Genomic DNA, 16,910 nt, shown 5'->3' with positions numbered 1-16,910 from the left:
TACACTGACTCAAGATATGCCTTTGGGATAGTACATGATTTTGGGGTTTTGTGGCGCACAAGGGGTTTCATGACAGCAGCAGGAACACCCATAAAACATGCCACACTGATCAGAGAAATCCTCGAGAATGTGGCCCAGACACAGGGGGTGGCCGTTATGAGGGTGCCAGCACACACCAGAAAAGACAACATGGAAGCAAAAGGCAACGAGAAAGCAGACCAGGCGGCGAAGCAAGCTGCCTTGGGGACTCCAGAAAAAGTAAACATAGTGCACAAGGATGCATCAGAATTGTTTACAGACTTACAAAAGTTCCAAGAAGACTCCGCTCAGACGGACAAGGAAACTTGGGAAAAGATGGGAGCTAAGAAGACGAACGGAATGTGGAAGAAAGATCAGAAGTACTGTTTGCCTAGGGTTTTGTACCCAAGGATGGCAGAAGCAGTTCACCTTCCAACTCACATGTCCGCCAATGGAATGACGCGCCTAGTCACGAAGGTTTGGATTGCTCCTGGGTTTGGGAAGGTGGCGCAGCTACACTGTACTACCTGTCCCATATGCCTAGCACACAATCCCGGACAGGTGGTGAAAACTCCACTGAAACACAGTCCTAGGCCGTTATATCCCTTCCAGAGACTACAGATCGACTACATTCAACTCCCCAGAAGTGGACCATATGAATATGTTCTGGTGTGTGTTGACATGTTCTCTGGATGGCCAGAGGCCTACCCGGTGAAAACGGCTACAGCTCGAGCTACTGCAAAGAAACTGGTGATGGAACTAATACCACGATTCGGTGTCCCTGAGACAATTGAATCAGACAGAGGTACACATTTCACTGCTGAGGTAATGCAAAATGTCATGCAAATGATAGGTGTAGAACAGGCATTTCATACACCCTACCACCCACAGAGTTCAGGGAAGGTAGAAAGAATGAACGGGACACTGAAATTGAAAATACAGAAAACCATGGAGCAGACCCATAGACCATGGCCAGAGTGTCTCCCATTAGCATTATTCTCAGTAAGGTACACACCCACGGGGAAAACTAAACTGTCACCCTTCGAGATACTGTTTGGAAGACCACCAAACACAGGGTTGTACTACCCACAGGTCTTAACACTTAATGTGGATAATTTGACAAGTTATGTAATCCAGTTGCAAAAGCATTTAACTCAAATGCATTCTCTAGTTTTCTCTTCCATTCCAGATCCAGATAGTGTGGAAGGAACTCATTGTCTACAACCTGGTGATTACGTATATGTCAAGAAACACTCCAGAAAGACCCTTGAACCCCGATATCAAGGACCTTACCAAGTACTCCTGACAACGCCTACTTCTGTTAAGTTGGAGGGACGACCAAACTGGATCCACGCATCACATTGCAAACTAGCCACAGGAATTAACAAAGCATAAGAGTGCATAATGTTTTGGTTTGGTTTTGTTGCATTTTCTGTAATAATGGTAGCTGCGTGGGATAGTTTAAATTCTCCAATGTCCTTGAATAATAAGTTTATACAACATCATGAAAAAATACTAAATGATTGGTCAAAAGACACTCAGTCTCCAGCAGATTGCTGGATCTGCACACATTCACCAGTATCAGCCACTAGTATTCCGTTCCTTGTTATTCCTGTGCCACCCGAGGAATTATTTGCCTGGACCAGTTGTTCTGATACACTTGCTAATAATGCCACAAATAATGTGAAGTTATGGAACACAACTGTCGGTATACCTATTGTGGGATGGGTAGGATACCCTTGGTGGCAGGGTAACCTTTCAGGAAGTAATACTCACCTTCAATATCTGGCATATAAAGGGGGGGCTTGGGTACCCAGGAATAGAACTCGATTAACCTACCTGGGGCAAATTCCAATGTATAGCCTACAAGTTAGTTTTAGTGCAACTTCTCACTCTACTGACGCCTTTAAGCCAATACTGCTAGAAAGAAGGTTGCATAATACGTCCTGGGAGTATTACAATTTATTTCCCCAGGGCAATAATGAAACTTGTTTTAATATTTCAGGTAATATGCCTTGTAACGAGTTATCTGGATATGAGAAAGGAACTCCCACCTGTAGAAATCCCGATGTAGGGTATTGTAGCCCTTTAGGACAACTTCCAAATTGGTGTATGCTTCAGAATGTATCTGCGTTCATAGATTTAGTCCATAGACTGGTACTACAACATTCAGCCCTATGGGACCTACCTAGTGACATGTTCTGGGTATGTGGAGACAATGCATATAAATGGTTGCCAGTAGGGGTAAGAGGTACTTGTACTCTGGGACGTTTGACTCCGGCTACCTTTATCGTTCCAAGCCAACAATTAGATATGAAGGCAATACCCAAACATACATTATACAAAAGAGCTGCTGATAATACACCTCGTCCCTCTGGGAGACCACATATAGTGCAGATGAGTGTGGCTAATAAAATTGTCAGCTCTATTTTTATTTATCCTATGATCACTCAAATGTGGGATAAATTAGTCAGGGCTACAGATTACTTAGATGACCAAATATGGGATATATTGGATATATTGAACACCACCGTTGCTGTCCAAAATCAGCTCATCATAGTCACTAATCAGCATACCATAGTATTAGATTATTTAACTGCAGCGCAAGGAGGTATGTGTCAAGTCATCGGACCAGCTTGCTGTCATTATATAGATCCCAACAGTAGTTTAAAGTTAAGATCAAAAATAGAGGATGTTCAAAGACTTAGAGATCAGTACGATAAAGACAATGATCGTACTAAGGATAGTTGGTGGTCAGATACATTCTCTTTTCTTAATCCAGCCAATTGGTTTAAGGGTATTGGAGGCTGGATAGCTGGGATTATACTAAGTCTATTACGTATTGTTGTTTGTATCTTCGTAATATATGTATTTTTTAAACTTGTTTTTTGGTGTTTTTCTGTATGTAAGAAAAAGTACAGGTATAGATGAAATAGATAAATTAATGACAGAACATATGCCAAAATTGATAACTGTTTTCTTTAGGTTTCAGGTTGACATCTCATTTCTGGCATGAAGGAGCGTACTCTTGTGATGACAGACGTGGCCTTAGTAACCAGGGGATGGAGAAGGTAAAAGAAGATGCCTGTCTCCCTCAGGCAACCCGTCGGCCTGGGATAGTACCTGGTGAACGAGCCACTATCAGCTGTCGTTGCAGGACCCAGTGTTCCAGATTGATGAAAAATGAAGATGTCAAAGGGGGGAATGATAGGAACTGAAGGAGTTAAATTGAGTTCTGTCTATGTTGCATTCTCTTGTTTAAAACCTTATCTTTTCTTCGAGGAGATGTCTCAGACATCTCCCTTGTGAACCAAGGTCAAATACCTCTGCTTTTTCGCCTAAATGACTTTCTTTGTCGAAAACAAGTTGTAAAATCATTTGTACTGCGCATGTCTGTAAAAAGTTTAAATTCTTTACTATAAAAGACGGAAGCCTAACTGATAAGCCAGAGGCGTCTTGGAGGCATCCTGAGTTGTACCATACAGCTGGTGTTTGTATAGTTCTTCTCCACGGAGCTGATTTAATTAGAGACATATGATGCTTCACACCCAAGAACATCGGTCCTTCAGATGAAAGAGTAATCTGAGGGATCCCGACAGACACCAGGCCGATAAACAATAAAATAAGATTTATTGGAACAGTGAACTGGAGCAACACAAATGAAGGTAATTCTGTAGCGTCCGAAATGAGTCCACAATTAATCAAAACAAAGAGCAGATTCGGAGGCGCCACCCGACAATACGACGCCAGGAAAATAAAAATAGTCCTTGGGTGAATTCAGTGAATCCAGCAGATGAGGGACACAACAGTCCCACGTGACAGCTTCTAACAATACACACGGTCACTGGGATCTCGCCTCAGCATAAGATCCCAGCCCTTCGCAGGTGACCATACAACTGAACTCGGCCAACACATGAGTCTATTGTCCTGTGTCCTGAGATCAGCCCATCCCAACTTTTAACATGTGGCTACATTGAGAAGTTTCCAGAAGCTATTGGATGAGTCGCATGCTGAGAAGAACAAAGACAGAGGTGGACCTAGGACTGATTACATTACAGTCCAGGAACACAGGCCGGGGGAGGGACACACTGTTACAGAGACAAAGATAGAACTTTTTGGTGATAATTCTAAGAGGTATTTGTGGAGAAAACCAGGCACTGCTCATCAACTGCCCAATACAATCCCAACAGTGAAACATGGTGGTGGCAGCATTATGCCATGGGGATGATTTTCAGCTGCAGGGACAGGACAACTGGTTGCAATTGAAGGAAACATGAATGCGGCCAAGTACAGAGTATCTTGGATGAAAACCTTTACCAGAGTGATCTGGACCTCAAACTTGGCCGAAGGTTCACCTTCCAACAAGACAATGACCCTAAGCACACAGCTAAAATAACAAAGGAGTGGCTTCAGAACAACTCTGTGACCATTCCTGACTGGCGCAGCCAGAGCCCTGACCTTAATCTAATTGAGCATCTCTGGAGAGATGTGAAAATAGCTGTCCACCAACGTTCACTATGCAACCTGACAGAACTGGAGAGGATCTGCAAGGAAGAATGGAAGAAGATCCTCAAATCCAGGTGTGAAAAACTTGTTGCATCATTTCCAATAAGACTCATGGTTGTACTAGCTCAAAAGGGTGCTTCTACTAATACTGAGCAAAGTGTCTGAATACTTATGACCATGTAATGTTTCAGTTTTTATTTTTTTAAAGGGAATCTGTCACCTCATTTTTCCCCTATGAGATGCGGCCAAAGCCATCAGGGGCTTATCTATAGCATTCTGTAATGCTGTAGATTAGCCCCCAATGTAACCTGAAAGATAAGAAAAACGAGTAAGATTATAGTCACCCGGGGGGCGGTCCGGGTCTGGCGCCTCCCATCTTCTAGCGATGATGTCGTCCTCCTTGCTGTCGCGGGCCGCAACTCCTGCTCTGCCGTAATTCTCAGCCCTGTTGAGGGTAGAGCAGAATACTGCAGTGCGCAAACAAAAAATACACACTATCAATAAGCAGAGAGATGGTGAGGGAACACTTAGCTAATTTAGTATAGTGTAGCTTGATCTAGGGGTGGATGTACTATTTGTGAAACCTGTGGGGTCTCACAGGGGCCAAAGAGGTAAGGGGGCCCATTTCCTTCTCCAAAGTAGATGTAATTGTGCATTATGGTTGGGTAGGAAAGGGCCCATATATTGTTCTTAATCAGGGGTCCTCGTCTGTCTGTGGCCTAGTGTTAGGATTCATGTGCTATGCCCTATCTTTATTTTTATTATGTATTTTTGTTCTTCAGCTTGATCTGGGGCCATGGTGACATGATGGATGAATGAACTGCAGGAAGATTGATCTTGTGCAAGCCTAGATAGGGTCCATTGCCGTCTTCTGCAGTTATCTTGATAATATCACCCAATCGCTTGATACTATGTGCTGATCTCTGGCAGAGCAGGGGAGAATGACGAGAGCCATGTTCAGCACCTGACGCTGGCGGGGAACAGTGCTTACTGTACCGCTGCTTCTCAGGCGCCGATGCGACGTGTGGTACTGATGCGACACACGGTTGCCACATGTGTGTCACAAGTATTACAGACATGCACATAGATATCTCTGGCACTGGCAATATCAGGACATGCGAATGTGGCCTAACAACGTGTAATCTACTCAGTAAGTGTGCAAATTGCATCTGTGCGCTGGGGGGGGCACCAAGCCGAATTCTTGCCCCCGGTGCCAGAAGATACACCACTGGTTTGGCTTACCGAATCCACAGCCCTGAAATTTACCGCTTTCTATACAGTATAATTGTCTGTGAACGGTGTACAAAATATTGAACACAATGTCAAAAGTAAATATACTCCTTACAGGATAATACGCACAAGGTGCCCAAAGAAACACAAGATGAATGCTCGACAAATAGGCTGGACCAAATCCATCAAGGGTTAAAATGACGGTCCACTGGTAATATGCCAAGTCATGCACACACAGAACCTGGGAGTCATGCAATGTAGAAGCTCCCAACACCGCCCCCTGCTGGATACACTGCTGGTGACAGGCTTGTGCTGGGCTCTCCGCGCGTCACGTGATTTCTAGGAAAAGGAGGAAGCGAAACTGGGGGCGGCGGCGGCGGCGGCCACAAGCAAGAAAAGAAACTGAGAAAACAAACTGAATCTAGCAGAGGAAACCCCACAGATGACAGAGGTGTAAGGTAGGTGGACTGGGCGCCCTATGTGGTTTCGGGTCTGTGATTTCACCATGCTGTGATCTGGAGCAGGGCTGCATGGTGCGGGATGTTTACTAATATACCTGGAGTGGGGGAGGGGTCCCCCCAAATATTAGGCCCCCCCATCCCAAAATGGGGCCTACATACTAGTGATGGAAAGCTTTAGGATACATGTAGGAAGTGTAAATGTCTTAAAATAATAATTACAATGCAAATATTTTTCTTCTCATAATTGGAAAATTGACTTTTAATTGTCAGTGAAGGTGGTAGAAGTATTGCTATAAAATGTATTGTGGGAATCAGCGGTTCTGGAAAAACATGAATATTATTATTTTTACGTGGCTGTCCCGGACCCTGGTGGTCTTAGTGACGCTTATTAAATGTACTGTATGTGAGGCAACTACCGGAGTTTATTTTTCTAACTGGAGATGTTGTGTGTGTGTGTGTATATATATATATTCTCTCTCCTTGCGGCTTCCTGAAGCTGGTGGTGGGCTTGTGCTTCTACACCATAGCCAATCTGATCTGGCCGAGCTGAACATTGAGGCTTGGGGCTGGGGTGCAATGGTGACTTTTCGTAGAGTTACAACTATCGAGTGATGGCGCAGTCCACGAGCAATGAGCGGGTGATGGCTACAGGAGCACAATGACTTGTATGCAACTCGAAATATGCTTCGGGACAGGCGCAGTATTTTAAGAGTTAAAGGAGGTAGGTAATAGGAGGTGGGTTTCAAACTATCTCTGCCTCTATGTAGTCATTTACTGTGATGCAGTCAGTATATAGAAATCTCTTGGGTCAGAAAGAACAGTCAGCGATCAAACGGTCCTCACCGGAGAAATAACAGGTAAAAGCTGCACTGTAGGTAAAGAATTGCTGTTTGGTAACCTGTATGCAGAGCGTTCAGAGTGGAAGTGAACTGGAACTCTAGTGCCACCTATTGGAAGCAGAAATCCTAAAAGTCAATATTTACCTTTGAAAGGGAACCTGTCATGTGCAAAAAATGCTATTAACCTGCAGATATGGGGTTAACCTGTAGGTTAATTGCATTCTGAACGGGTGCCTGCACTAAGACCCCCACTGCTGTGAGGAAATTAACTTTAGTCCTCCTAGTAGCGTTCGGGTTTGGTTCACGGGGTGACGTTGGTGCAGTCAGTGAGCGGCGGTTGTAACTGCTCCCCCGACACTGACTGACCGCTGATGCTGAGCCGCTGTCAGTGAGTGACAAGTGTGCAGTTACAGCCGCCATTCTCTATACAAAGAGCGATAACTGAACCCGCACCGCCCCTGTGACTGAAACCCGAACGCTACCTGGCGGAATAAACTTAATTTCCCCCTGGCAGCGGGGCTCTAAGTGCAGGTGCCAGGGAGGTTAACCCAATCAATCCCGAGCCTGTTTTCACCTTCATGACGGGGCCAAATTTTACAATTCTAATGAGTGTCACTTTATGTGATAACAACTCTGGAATGCTTCAACGTATCCCACCGATTTTGATATTGCTTTCCGGTCACATATTGAACTTCATGTTAGTGGTAAAATTTATTCGATATGATTTGCGTTTTATTTGTGGAAAAAAAAATGGAAATTTGTCAAATTTAGACAATTTTGCAATTTTCAAACTTGTAATTTTTATGCCCTTAAATCAAAGAGTGGTTTCACACACAAAAGTTAATAAATAACATTTCTCACCTGTTTACTTAACCCCTTCATGACCAAGCCTATTTTGACCTTAATGACCAGGCCATTTTTTGCAATTCTGACCAGTGTCCGTTTATGAGGTAATAACTCTGGAACGCTTCAACGGATCCCAGCGATTCTGAGATTGTTTTTTCGTGACATATTGGGCTTCATGTTAGTGATAAATTTAGGTCGATAATTTTTGCGTTTATTTGTGAAAAAAATCAGAAATTTGGCAAAAATTTAGAAAATTTCGCAATTTTCAAATTTTGAATTTTTATTCTGTTTAAACCAGAGAGTTATGTGACACAAAGTGGTTAATTTCCCACATGTCTACTTTACATCAGCACAACTTCAAATTTTTTTTTTGTTAGGAAGTTATAAGGGTTAAAATTTGGCCAGTGATTTCGCATTTTTACAACAAAATTTACAAAGCCATTTTTTTTTTTAGGGACCACCTCACATTTGAAGTCACTTTGAGGGGTCTATATGGCAGAAAAGACCCAAAAGTGACACCATTCTAAAAACTGCACCCATCAAGCTACTCAAAACTACATTCTAGGAGATTATTAACCCTTCAGGTGTTTCACAGGAACTAAAGCAACGTGGAATAAAAAAATGGACATTTTAATTTTTCCAACAAAAATTTTCTTTTAACATCAATTTTTTCATTTTCACATGGGCAACAGGATAAAATGGATTCTAAAATTTGTTGGGCAATTTCTCCTGAGTACACCGATACCTCGTATGTGGTCATAAACCACTGTTTGGGTACATGGCAGGGCTCAGAAGGGAAGGAGCGCCATTTGACTTTTTGAATGGAAAACATGCTGGAATATTTAGCGGTTGCCATGTCGCGTTTGGAGAGCCCCTGTGTGCCTAAACATTGGAGCTCCCCCACAAGTGACCCCATTTTGGAAACTAGACCCCCCAAGGAACTTATCTACATGCATAGTGATCAGTTCGAACCCCCAGGTGCTTCACAAATTGATCGGTAAAAAAAAAAGTGTTTTTTCTTTCACAAAAATTTTCTTTTAGCCTCAGTTTTTTTCATTTTCACATGGGCAACAGGATAAAATGGATGCTAAAATTTGTTGGGCAAATTCTCCTGAGTACACTGATACCTCATATGTGGTCATAAACCACTGTTTGGACGCACGGCAGGGTCCGGAAGGGAAGGAGTGCTATTTGACTTTTTGAATGGAAAATTAGCTCCAGTCGTTATCAGACACCATGTCGCGTTTGGAGAGCCCCTGTGTACCTAAACATTGGAGCTCCCCCACAAGTGACCCCATTTTGGAAACTAGACCCCTTATGGAACTTATCTAGATGTGTAGTGAGCACTTTGAACCCCCAGGTGCTTCACAGAAGTTTATAACGCAGAGCAGTGAAAATAAAAAAATATTTTTTTTCCTCAAAAATGATTTTTTAGCACACTATTTTTATTTTCACAAGGGTAACAGGAGAAATTGGACCACAAAAGTTGTTGTCCAGTTTGTCCTGAGTACGCTGGTACCCCATATGTGGGGGGGAACCACTGTTTGGGCGCATGGCTGGGCTCAGACGGGAAGGAGAACCATTTGACTTTTTGAAATGAAAATTACCTCTAATCGTTAGCGGACACCATGTCGTGTTTGGAAAGCCCCTGTGTGCCTAAACATTGGAGCACCCCCACAAATGACCACATTTTGGAAAGTAGACCCCCTAAGGAACTTATCTAGATGCATAGTGAGCACTTTGAACCCACAAGTGCTTCACAAAAGTTTATAACGCAGTGCCGTGGAAATAAAAATATTTTTTTTCACAAGGGTACCAGGAGAAACTGGACCCCAAAAGTTGTTGTCCAGTTTGTCCTGAGTACTCTGGTACCCCATATGTGGGTGGGGATCACTGTTTGGGCACACGTCGTGGCTCGGAAGGGAAGTAGTGACATTATGAAATGTTGACTTTGATGGAATGGTCTGCGGGCGTCATGTTACATTTGCAGAGCCCCTGATGTGCCTAAACTGTGGAAACCCCCCACAAGTGACCCCATTTTGGAAACTAGACCCTCCAAGGAACTTATCTAGATATGTGGTGAGCACTTTGAACTCCCAAGTGCTTCACAGAAGTTTATAACGTGAAAATAAAAAATCATTTTTTTCCTCAAAAAATGATTTTTTTAGCTTGCAAATTTTTATTTTCACAAGGGTAACAGGAGAAATTGGACCCCAAAAGTTGTTGTCCAGTTTCTCCTGAGTTCGCTGATACCCAATATGTGGGGGGGAACCATTATTTGGACGCACTTAAGGGCTCAGAATTGAAGTAGTGACGTTTTGAAATGCAGACTTTGATGGAAAGGTCTGCGGTCGTCGTTACGTTTGCAGAGCCCCTGATGTGCCTAAACAGTAGAGACCCCCCCCCCCCCCACAAGTGACCCCCTTTTTGGAAACTAGACCTTCCAGGGAACTTATCTAGATGTCTGGTGAGCACTTTAAACCCCCAAGTGCTTCACATAAGTTTATAACGCAGAGACGTGAAAATAAAAAAATCCTTTTTTTTTTCCACAAAAATAATTTTTTAGCCCCCAATTTTTTATTTTCCCAAGGGTAACAGGAGAAATTAGACCACCAATGTTGTTGTGCAATTTTTCCTGAGTACGCTGATACCCCATATGTTGGGGTAAACCACTGTTTGGGCACACGTCGGGGCTTGGAAGGGAGGGAGCACCGTTTGACTTTTTGAACGCAAAATTGGCTGGAATCAAGGGTTGCACCATGTCGCGTTTGGAGACCCCCTGATGTGCCTAAACAGTGGAAACCCCTCAATTCTAACTCAACCCTAACCCCAAAACATCCCTAATCCCAACCATAACCCTAACCCCAACACACCCCTAATTCTAACCCTAAACCTAGTTCTAACCCTAACCCTAATTCCAACCCTAACCCTTATTCCAACCCTAGCCCTAACCCTATTTCCAACCCTAACGGAAAAATAAAAATAATTTCTTTATTTTATTAGTTGTTCCTGCCTATGGGGGTGACAAACGGGGGGGCTTATTTACTTTTCATTCTATTTTGATCACTGTGAGAGTTTATCACCGTGATCAAAATGAATGAATGAATCTGCAGCCGGCGGGCGCACTGCGCATGCGCCCGCCATTTTCCAAGATGGCGGTGCCCATGACGCGGGACACCGGGAGCCGGAGAGGGACGTCTGAGGTACCGGGGGGGTATGGGGGGGGTCGGAAGGTGGGGGGAGGCTAGAGAAGGGGGAGGGGAGCTGATGATTGACGGCGGCGGCACATTGCCGCCGTCAGTCGGTATCGGGGGCCGATCGGCCCCGTGTGTCGTGGGGGGGTCGATCACGGTCTCCAGCTATGTCCAATGCTACTGCAGCATCGGCCATGGCTGGAATGTAATATTTCATCAATTTTCATTGATTAAATATTACTATCGCTCTGATTGGCTGTTTCACCTTTAACAGCCAATCAGAGCGATCGTAGCCACGTGGGAGCGAAGCCACGCCCCCTGTGGTGAAGAACAAAGCCCCCTGTATCTGCGGGTCGGGTGACCTTTTAGTGACCCCGGTCACCCGACCCGCAGGGGGGCTTTAAAGTCATGACACCACATAGGCGTCACTGGTCAGATTGGCACCAGTTTTCATGACACCTATGTGGCGTCATTGGTCGGGAAGGGGTTAACAGCAGCACAATTTTTGAAACTTTTTTGTTAGGAACTTAGAAGGGTTAAAATTTGACCAGCGATTTCTAATTTTTCCCACAAAATAATTTATTTTTAGGGACCCCTCACACTTGACGTGACTTTGAGGGTCCTATATGACAGAAAATACCCAAAAGTGACACCATTCTAAAAACTGCACCCCTCAAGGTGCTCAAAACCACATTCAAGAACTTTTTTAACCCTTCTGGTTCTTCATAGGAATTTTTGGAATGTGGAAGGAAAAAAATGAACATTTAACTTTTTTGTCACAAAAATTTTACTTTAGAGCCAAATGTTGTTTTCATAAGAGAAAAATGGACCCCAAAAATTGTTGTGCAATTTCTCCTGAGCTTGACAATACCCCTTATGTGGAAGAAAACCACTCTTTAGGCACACGGCAGGGCTCGGAAGGGAAGGAGGGCCATTTTACTTTTTAAATGTAAAATTTGCTGGATTAGCGGACGTCATGTTGAGTTTTGAGAGCCCCAATGTGCCTAAACTGTGGAAACTGCCCACAAGTGATACCATTTTGGAAATTAGACCCCTCAGGGAACTTGTCTTAATTTGTGGTGAGCACCTTGAACCCCTAGGTGCTTCACAGAAGTTTGTAACATTGAGCCCCACAGAAATGTTTTTAGTTCCAAATTTTGCATTTTATAAGGGTAACAATTTGAATTTGCACAACATACTGTACAGTGCAATTTCTCCTGAGTACACCGATACCCCATATGTGGGAGAAAACTACTGTTTAGGCACACTGCAGGTCTTAAAAGGCATTCATTGTTCAATTTCTCCTGAGTACATAGATACCCCATATGTGGGGGTAAAATGCTATTTTGGCTCACGACAGGGCTAAGAAAAGGAGTGACATTTTGACAAATAGCGCTCCGTCCCTCCTGAGTCTCGATGTATGGCTAAGGCTAGTTTCACACTAGCGTTTCCGGGCGCAGCGCACGGTCGCCGCTAAACTCCCCCCCCCCCCCCCCGGCCGTGCCCCCTCCGGTCAGCTCCTCCTTTGATCGCATGACGCTGCATGCAATCAGCATAACCTATATTTAGCGTTGGGTACGCTGGTCGTGCGCTGCCACACTTTTACCGGTGCATCCGCCCTTTTAGCGCTGCGCCGGCGTGCACCAAACGCACTGTTGCATTTTTGTGCGCTCGGAGGAGCTGACCGAAGGGGGCGCGGCCGGTGGCGGAGCTTAGTGGCGGCCGTGCGCTGTGCCTGGTAACGCTAGTGTGAAACTAGCCTAATCAGTACTGTTATAAAGCAGGCATCCTGGAGCACAGAATTTTCTATAATGGTTTGCAGACTTCATATAAAGAGCTACTAAGTGCTAGAAGAGCATAATCCCCCCCCCCCCCACCTCAAGTTACCCCATTTTGGAAATTATACCCCTTTGGGATTTATCTATAGGTATCGTGATGATTTTGACTGCATGGGAGTTTTCCAGAAACAAATAGCAGTGGATGTTGCCGAGTGAAAATCACAAACTGCTGTTGTAGTGACCATTATGTTGTAGTGCCAATACATTGTTCCTAACTTATGCACCTGTAAATTAGGCGGGCTCTCATCGCTACAGAAATGACAAACGTGGCCGTTAAATGTGGATTAGGCACAATGGAGCTCAGAAGGGAGGGGGCATTTGGATTTTGGGAGCACATAATTTGCTGAATTTCGTTTGGGGGGCGAAGAGCTATTTCTTTTTTCCAGAGCCTTTGTGCTACCAGTAACATGGAAACCCCTTGTATTTCTGTTAACAGATGAGTGGGGACTTGATTTTTTTGTGGATTGAGTTGAAGCTTTTATTGGGAACATTTTACATAACAATTTGGATCACATTTATCTGGTACTCTATGCTGAGCACTTACATCGGGGTTTCCTTTTAAATCTTTGACGCAATTCAGAGGAAATCCCTGAGGGAGCCACTCACTAAAATGAAGCAGCAGAGTTACTCTGGTCTCCGTCTGGCCTCTGTCCAGCATTGTCCTTTTTTCAGAGGTGTAGAAAACTGGCCGATGGCACTTTTATGTACTCCTAATATAAAGATTGACACTGCCGGATCACAGGCCAGACAGAATCCACAGTGCGTCCATCTGCCTCAATAAAGGGAATCTTCTGCAGGCGGTTTCATCTGAATCGTGTTTTTCAGAGATGTGAGCGCTCAGCACAGAGCGCAGGATAAATGTGAGCTGAACCTTACTGCGATCTTTGGGAAGTGGATAGAAAAAATTAACAGCAGGTGACAAATTGGTTTTATTTATTTTTTACACTGTTCCTTGTGCTGGAAAAAATAAAGAGACCACCACATCAAAACCCTGTCATGGGCAGCCCATTCTCCAGACCTGAACTCCATTTAAAACCTCTGGAATGTAAACAAGAGGATGATGGATTGTCACAAGCCATCAAACAAAGAACTGCTTAAATTTTGTACCAGGAGTGGCATAAGGTCACCCAAAAGCAGTGTAAAAGACTGGTGGAAAGCATGCCAAGACGTATGAAAGCTGTGATTTAAAAATCATGGTTATTCCACAAAATATTGATTTCTGAACTCTTCCTGAGTTAAAACATTAGTATTGTTATTTCTAAATTATTATGAACTTGTTTTCTTAGCATTATTTGAGGTCTGCAAACATTGTATTTTTTTGTTATTTTGACCATTTCTCATTTTCTGAAAATAAATATAAAATTCAGTGCTTGGAAATTCGAGGACATGTTGCCAGTAGTTTATAGAATAAAAGAGCAATTTACATTTTGTTCAAAAATATACCTGTAAAGAGAAAAATAAGACAAACTGAAAATTTTGCAGTGGTTTCTTAATTTTTGTCAGAGCTATATAAATATATACACAACTTTTCTATGTTTTTATTTTTTCCCACTATGGTACTTTCCCTTTCTGCAGTCTGATCAGTTATAAGGTATAGCAATGGTAGTAGCATTGCTATAACTTATATACTGTCAGCCCAGCAGACAGAAGTTAGTTAATGTAGATCATGCACTGCACATGATCTAACTAACTTGCTATTGCCTGGTGGCCCAGAGGGCAGAGGGGTTTTCTTCCCTCTAGCTGCCCTCTAAATTCTGCGATCTCACTGATCGCAGCATTTAGGGGGTTGAAGTGGCAGGAGTGGTGCTTGGACCGCTCCTGACACTGAGAGCCGTTGTCAGCTGCCACCCGGCGGCGATCGACAGCGCACAGACCCCTGTGTGCGGGTGATCGCCATTACGTATATATACTGCATCGGTCGGGAAGTCCTTCCTGATCACAGCGTACATGTGCTCTAAATGTCGTAAATGGGAACAATATCCGCAGGTTAGCATTTTTTTTTTTTTTTTTACTTTATAGGCTTTATTTAAATAGATGACTTAAGGTAAGAAGCTAAACCATAAACCCCATTTGCAAACACGTGTTTTGGAGTGTTTACCTCTCAGCAGTACAAATAATGAAAATGCATTTCACTGGGTGAGAGGCTCTAATAATGGATCTAAGAGGTAAAGGTTCTGTAATGTTTTGCATAATAAATTTGAATAGATAAATTCTCTGCTATGTGAAGATAAGAGTGCAAAAAGCAGAGCTCAATTTCTGTAGATTTTTACAATCTCATGCAGTCTTACTACTAAAATTAATATTATATATTTATTTGTAGATGGCTTCTGGTCACGCCCGGTCCACCAGAAAGTTGAAGCCATGGCTGGTGGAACAGATTGAAAGTGGAAAGTACTATGGGCTTACATGGGATGATGTACAGAAAACATGCTTCCGAATCCCATGGAAACATGCAGGCAAACAAGACTTTCGTCATGATGAAGATGCTGCCATCTTTAAGGTGCCTTATTTCATCCACCTATAAAATGTCTTTTTCACTTGAATTCCATTGAATGTGTTGTTTTAGGCTTATTTAATGAATTCTGTTTGTTTTGTTGTTTCTTTATGTACTTAGGCATGGGCTATGTACAAGAAAAAATACCAAAGTGGAGAAAAAGTTGATGCGGCAGCATGGAAAACAAGACTTCGCTGTGCTCTAAACAAGAGTCCAGAATTCCAAGAACTTCCTGATAGGTCACAGTTAGATATATCGGAGCCATACAAGGTGTATCGAATCGTTCCACCTGAAGAGCAAGGTGAGGGCCTCAATCATGGCTGAGTAGATGATGCACTCTCATGTTTACATTTCTGGACACATAGGCCCTGATTCATCAAGACTGGCGGGGGGCAGGGTGGAGTGCGAGGCGTTTGATTCCTTAAGAGGTTCGCACCTCATAAAGAATCAGTCAAGGCTTATGGTGGCATGCACCTCGCCACAAATCTTACTCCAGTCAGAGAGTGGAGTATGGAACTTTAATGAATCGTGGCATTATGAATTTGGTAAGTGGGGGTCGCCACACCCTGCTATTCCTTGTTACACCCTAGCTCCATCCACTTTTTCAGAGTCGGATGTGAAAACATCAAAAATCACAATTTTTGTGTAGCTTCGGCTACGCAAATATTTTTAGATTTTTACAAAGCTTTGACGAATTGAGGCCATAGGGTAGATGTAAATTACACTAGAGTTCACTTAAAGGGGTTGTCCGGGCTTTTCACATAATCTCAGTATGTATCTGGGCTGCAGAATTATGACAATAAGTAATTTAATTTCTGTCACTAGTTTGCACGGCTTTCTAGATTTTCTGAACAGAATGTCCAAGGGGGGGCGTGTTATGGCATTGAAATGAGAACTAGTCGTAACCTCCTACTCTACTCCAAACATGCACTCTATAGCAACAACCCCACCCTCCATAGCTACAGGCCCTCCCCGTCCACATGAAGAAGCCCTCATCACACAGTAACAAATCCTCCCCCTCTAGCAGCCTCACTGCAGAGAGCAGACCACCCAGCTGCTCCTCCCCCAGAAACACGGGCTGAACAGTGATCTATGGAAAGTGAAACTAGTGAGGAGGGAAAATCGTCCTGTATTCTGGGCCACTCCATGCTTACAATACATAGCTCATTATCAGTAATTCCTTCCCTCACTGTCCCAGGCTGCTGGCAGCAGTGAGAACAGACTGTGTGATGGCTAGTGATGGGGGTCTGCAGCTTCTAATCTGCACAGAGGATGGCAGTCAATGATGTAATCTGTTGTGTGACAAAGCCTCTGCTGTGTGAATGACAGCTCTGTGTCACTGATGTCTTCACACAGCAGCAGATTTGGTGCAGTGTATGTGTGAGCACTGTGTGTCTAATGACAAAAATACTGATGGGAGCAGCCTGTCCCAGAGTACAGGATGATTTTTCCCTCCTCACTAGTTTCACTTTCCATAGACCATT

The 16,910-nt window shown here is 43.6% G+C and overlaps 1 protein-coding gene across 1 annotated transcript in view; it reads left to right on the top strand.

Annotated features, from left to right (window-relative positions):
• Positions 1-6,008: 6,008 nt before the first annotated feature.
• IRF9 (interferon regulatory factor 9) overlaps positions 6,009-16,910 on the top strand; it is a 58,604-nt gene continuing 47,702 nt past the window's right edge. Inside the window, exons 1-3 of the mRNA XM_073575364.1 lie at positions 6,009-6,212; positions 15,253-15,432; positions 15,547-15,727. Coding sequence (XP_073431465.1) covers positions 15,253-15,432; positions 15,547-15,727 — 361 coding nt within the window. The 5' untranslated portion in view covers positions 6,009-6,212. The remainder of the gene's footprint in view (positions 6,213-15,252; positions 15,433-15,546; positions 15,728-16,910) is intronic.

Source organism: Dendrobates tinctorius, unplaced genomic scaffold (genome assembly GCF_039654945.1).
Source record: "Dendrobates tinctorius isolate UK_male_01 unplaced genomic scaffold, ASM3965494v1 ptg000044l, whole genome shotgun sequence".
Lineage (NCBI taxonomy): Eukaryota > Metazoa > Chordata > Amphibia > Anura > Dendrobatidae > Dendrobates > Dendrobates tinctorius.
Note: the sequence above shows the minus strand (reverse complement) of the source record. Positions and strands in the feature narration are given on the sequence as shown.